The sequence below is a fragment of the Prunus persica genome, chromosome G8, assembly GCF_000346465.2.
Source record: "Prunus persica cultivar Lovell chromosome G8, Prunus_persica_NCBIv2, whole genome shotgun sequence".
NCBI classification, from domain to species: Eukaryota; Viridiplantae; Streptophyta; class Magnoliopsida; order Rosales; family Rosaceae; genus Prunus; species Prunus persica.
In genome coordinates, this window is record NC_034016.1 from 17126807 (window position 1) to 17132806 (window position 6000).

Genomic DNA, 6000 nt, shown 5'->3' on the forward strand with positions numbered 1-6000 from the left:
AAAAATAATATACCCTTTGCTTTCTTTTCTCTATTTTGCCCTTTCATCATCAACAAATTTACAAACCTGTCATTAGTCATTAGACTCCTGATTACACTTTCATAATGCGATTGTAAACTTTAACAACTTACTAATTAAGTGCGAGTTGACTCAATTTGAGGTAGAAGTGTAAATCGAGTCAGGTTATTATCTAAATGGGTTGATTGTTTAAAACATGAGCAACACAGTACGACACGACTTAAGTTGTTTATAAAAAACAAAAATAGAGATTCATATCAAACATAATTGTAGAATGACTTAATAGTTCAATATCGTAGCATCTCTAACCTCTCTATATACTCCTTAGTCAAACTAACATTTCATAATTTGAATCAAGCTGAATTTTAAAAAAAAAGGTTGAATTTGTATATATAAGTGCACTTCGGTGGCGTGTAAACTTAAGTAAAAAACGTAATTCATGAATTCAATAATTAGCATCAATCAAGGGAAGCGAACCTTAATTGTTAAGCTCTCGGCAATGTTTTCAACCCTAGCATAATAATTAGCTGGTTGAACCTTTGTGATGCCAAATTTCCCCAACCCCCACTCTTAAAATAATTTGTAAAATGTGATTATAACTTTTGTATTATTGGGGTTGGGGGGGGACAGGAGGAGGAAGGATAGGGCAATGTGGAACATACAATGTGAAATCATTATTAGCCTTACACACATGTGTAATCCATATTCATATAACTTGCACATTATTTTGTCATTAAAAGTAGGACATGCTGTGATCTAACAACAGTTGGGATATAATAATACCTTTCCACCAAACTAAAGGTTTGCATATGTTCAATACAATTGTTTAATAATTGAAACCCTACTTAAGGCCATTTTAGTAAAATCCAATTCAAGATCTAGAACAAAACCTAGAGGACCCACTATAATTTTTGTTTTTTTATTTATAAAAAAACCCACATATGTATATATATATATATATATGTATCATGCATATATGATGTTGGTGGAAGTTGAACCCATTAACAATAATTACCATATTGAGTGTGAGAGAGAGAGAGAGAGAGAGAGAGAGAGAGAGAGCTTAAATGATTAAGTTAAAACAAGTCTTGGTAATCAATTTTTCTCGGCATAAATATCTCCATGGAAGCTTCCGATGCTTCTACCTAACACCTTTGAAAAAGAAAACGCAAAGTAGCAAACGGGTTGAAAAGTTGGCTCCTTTTCTATGTGGGGAGGGGAGGGAAGGGCCATTGTTTTTTCCATTAAATTTTAAAAAAAATAAATAAATAAAACTTGTGGTATTTTGTTGTTTGGATTTTTCTGGTGTGTCCTTTTGCTCATGACCATCTATGTCTTGAGACCCTTTGATTGCTTTTGGGAAATGCGAGTCTTTCTTCTTTGGGAGATTTCGCTTTATCATTTTGTCTGCCTCTGCTTCTGCTTCTTTTGTATTTGTTTTTGTTTTGCACTCATCTCCAAACTAAAACATATTTACGTTGCTAATACATCCATAACACAATGATACTAATTACTCTATTAGTATATAATTAATAATTATTTCAATGATTAATAATGTGAATTTGAATTTGTCGTTCTCGTTGGACCCCAATGACATACATAACCATTTGAATGAATAAATGCTTGTTGATAAAAATTGGGTGGTGGATATATGAGTCTCATTGACCGCACACATTTGGTCCAGTTTATAATCATGAGAAAATTACAACTTGATAAACACGCTAAATACATTTATAATCTTGACATGTCAAATTCGTTTCAAATTCTAACAGAGTGTGTTCATAAATTTCGGTATATCTAGATTTTTCTGATGTTAGACTTGAGCGTGGGAGTATAAACACACTAAGAAGAGTTCACGAAGACTTTCAACCCAATTGTTTTTCATAGCATTGTTTATTTGCATCTTCATTTCCAACTATCTGGGCATACATGTACTCCTAGTCTTAGGTGCAGTTTGAAATGATAAAATGAAAAGAAAGACTCTCTGTCATCCTAAAAAGAAGAGGAAAATAGGTAAAAGTTGACAAAATTTTCAACAAATAAAGCCTTCAAAATTCTTCTGGTGGCATGCCAAATTCAAAAATCTTATGGTCCCTTAAATTTGGACCTAACATTTCGAGCTACAAGTTGTTGGGGCACAGATGACAGATCGGCAATCAAGCAGACTCTTCAAGGTTTGAGGCCTTCAACTTAAATAATTATCAAAAGAAAAGAAGAAAAAAAAGGCAAAGAGTTGACTCTTCAAGTGTAATCAATTTGTTAGCAGAGACTTAAATTCATGAAATAAATTTTAAATCTGTATAATCACCGAATTCTTGTTTCATAATTCAACCAAAATATTCCATATTGTTTATTAATTTATCATTCCACCAATATACATATATAAATGAAGGTAGCTGGTAGCACCAACCTATAAGCAAATATTACCAAAGCAATGTTATAAACTAATGCAACTAATATATAGGAGATAGTAATGTAACTCAAATATATATAGGAGATATGTTTTTGTTTTAGATAATGACATGTTATGTTATCAGACGATAATTTTATATTTTATATTAATTAATTTTTCATCTAATATATCATAATGTGTAGTAAAAGGACAAATCCTTTGAAAAAAATTCATGAAATGTTTTTTTTTTCTCTTTAGATTAAGTAAAGGAATACCTTTAGACTATAATCAAATTCTTATCATAGAGTAAAATATTATGCCATTCAAGCAAATAAGACTACACAATATTCATTGAAGGTTTTATTGACTTCAATTCAAATGGTTAAAAAATTCGATGAGATATATGAATTTTTTAAAAAAATCAATAAAGGAAGGAGGATTCGAATTTATGACATCTTTCAATATTGGCATGGAGGAACTCGTGGATCGGGGAACTGAAGAATAAGGGAATAAGCAATAGGAATCAGATCAATTATTCCCCCTAGTTGATTTGATGCCTAGTTTTGAGGGTATTTGATTATGAATTTTAACATGGAACTCTCATAATTTTTCATTCCTTAGATATAAGTAAAAGCAGGGGAAGTAAGGAATTGAAATCATTCTATATCCATGTGTTAGTAAACACAGAGAAAGAAGGAATCATAATGATTCTGAAATCCAGTACTAATATGTAGGTATAGAAGAAAAGTGTTACTAAATCAATAGCGAAGGGGTGGTGGGATACGGGGGTTAGGTTCGTGCTTGTTCCAAATTTGGTAATTAGGGTGATAATTAGTACACTACTACTTAAAACTTCATAGAATGAATTCCCTTGAAACTTATTTGGAAAAAAAAATGGTGGGTGTTGTGCATAATGAGAAAAGAAGAATCAAATTATTAAGGGCCCCAAATCTAGCTAGGGTTTCCATCTGCAATAAAAGAGTATGGTAGGTTGGATCAAGGCTTTGATAATTAAAGTTGGGAGGTTGGTAGAGAGAGATGGTACACTACGGACAGTTGTTAGTTTCCTTCACTTTTTAAATAGGTTTTTTTGGGGCCTTTTAACTAAAGAAGTGATTGGTTACCCACCACCACCCCTATCTTCCTTATTTCTCCTCCTCTCAGAGCTTATCCATTTCCTTCAAATGAAACTCAATCCCTTGCTCAACAAAAAGACAAACCCCAATAAAGAATCTAAGTATTATTTCAAAAATCAAAATATGATAAAATTATTGTGAATTGAAATATTATATTGAATATAAAAACCATTTTGCAGGACATTGAAAATTTAAATTAAAAAAAGAAATATGCTTTTTTGAATATCTCCAATAAGAGAGAAATGCTTATGTGCAACGAGAATAACATTATTTTCCTATTTCCAATCAATCACGTTATGCCACGACTTGTGATAACTTTTATACTTGACATAGTGTAATTGTTCTGGAATAACAAAACAAAAATATCCTGGTTGCTTATAAGTTTTTCTGCCAATAAGGGTGGGGTTAAGAATTGACTACTACATTATTGTGTTCATGTGAGAGTTTCTGTTTGACAGAAGATTGTAGAGTGATCATTTGTGCTTGGAAGAGAAAATACAAAAAAAATCTCAGCAACCCCTTATTTTGAGTGCATAAAGAAGCCAATAGAAACTTATATTATTTACCAACCCTTACCTAAATTTGCTGGTAACAACCACCACCATAACCTAGCTAGCATTAACCCTTTTGATTTGAAGATCTGGTATGAATCTGACAAATCCCAATTTGTCCTCTCAAATGGATTTAAAAAAAAAATATATATATAATAATAAAACACTTGGCCTTGGGCAGACAAACTCATTCTAGTAAAGGATCAAAGACATTTCCATCATCAATCAGCTGTACTGGTATTATACTAACATTCACTAACAGTCATAAAAATTAGAGGCAAACGAGAAAATAATCAGAGAGCTTTCAAGGGATATAATTAGCCAAAGCAATCTCTTTTTTTTTTCTCATTTTCTCTTCCCACTCAGCCCCAACTACATATGACAATATTTTCATGACCTGAAAAACCAGTCTCATTTCATCTCCAAGCTTCTGTAATCCAAAACCCCACTTTTCAAGCCCAAGAAATCATAACCAACATTGGTGGTGCCACTGGTGGTGCTGCTGCCAATAGTGTCAATTCCACAGCTGCAATTCTTTGCATCTTGAAGCCCCAAACTGCAAGAAAAGCAAACGCCCCTCCCTCCACTCTTCAAAGGCTCACTGGGTTGTTGTGGCTGGCAAGGAGGGCTGATTTGGAGCTCAAGGTTCAAGTCTGGGCACCTTTCTTGAACTGGTTTCTTTGAGTCTTTGCCCAGAAGCCCATTAATAATGCTGCTTTTTTGATCTTCTTCTTTGATATTAGCAGAAGCTGCAAAAGAAATTGTGGTGGTAGCAGAATCCTGAGCTGCCTCATTGAGTGCTCTGTGAGTTGTAGGGTCGATACCTCTGGTCAAAAGCTTCCTTCTTATGTGGGTGTTCCAGTAGTTCTTTATCTCATTGTCTGTTCTTCCAGGTAGTCTTCCAGCTATCAAAGACCATCTGTAACATAATCCAAACAAAACCCATTAACGTTGAACAACTCAAAAACTTGAAAGTGTAAAAACTCTGTTCCAAAAAACAGAGGATATGATTTGTTGGGCTTACTTGTTTCCGAGGAGGCTATGGAGTTTGATGATGAGCTCATCTTCTTCTTCAGTGAAATTGCCACGTTTGAGATCAGGTCTAAGGTAATTGATCCAACGCAGCCTGCAACTCTTCCCACATCTAAGGAGACCAGCAGCTTTGGGGAGTGAGCGCCAGCAGCCTTCGCCATGGGCTCTGATGTAGGCAATGAGGCGATCGTCTTCTTCTTTGGTCCAAGCTCCTTTGTTGGTGTGAGCCTTTTCACAGCAAGGAGATCTTCCCATTTAATCAAAAACTATATAAATAAAAAAAGTTAAGACTTTTTAGAAGAAGAAGAAGAAGAAGTAGGAGCAGCTAGAGCTGTTGTTGTTGTTGTTGTTGTTTTATGTTGTGTTTTTGGTTTTAGCTACAGCTGAAGTAGTGGTGGAGGAGGAGGTGGAAAATGGAGGCCTTGTTTTTTGTATTGCTGCAACATAAAGGCCGGCCCTTGCGAGGAATTGGCGTATGATTTTATAGCCTTTTGACCCAGAGAGACAGAGAGAGAGAGAAGGGGCCCTAATTGCTTCTAGATGTGAGTTGGTGAGACAGGTTAGAGGGAGTGGCTGGTGGCCTCTCTGAGCTCTCTCTCTCTCTCTCTCTCTCTCTCTCTCTCTCTCTCTAACTTCTTGATATTATTATGGCATCAATCACATATAATAAGTTAAAGGGACATTAACTACGGCCCTACGAGTAACCTTCAGGTAGGTGTAAAAGTAAGGTAATATAAATATAAAATCACATCAAAAAAATAAATTAAATTAGGGGCAAAGACATGGTTTGATTTCTGCCATTCTTTTTCTCATGTCTCAAAACTTTTTAGATTAAATAATTCCAATTACCCTCTTCTCAAAACTCGCCCAG

The 6000-nt window shown here is 34.5% G+C and overlaps 1 protein-coding gene across 1 annotated transcript; it reads right to left on the reverse strand.

Annotated features, from left to right (window-relative positions):
* LOC18768148 (myb-related protein 308) lies at positions 4226-5761 on the reverse strand. The gene is made up of 2 exons (XM_007200541.2): positions 5122-5761; positions 4226-5016 (listed from the first exon to the last, which is right to left on the reverse strand). The coding sequence occupies exons 1-2, from the start codon at positions 5382-5384 to the stop codon at positions 4509-4511; spliced, it is 771 nt and encodes a 256-aa protein (XP_007200603.1). The 5' UTR covers positions 5385-5761; the 3' UTR covers positions 4226-4508.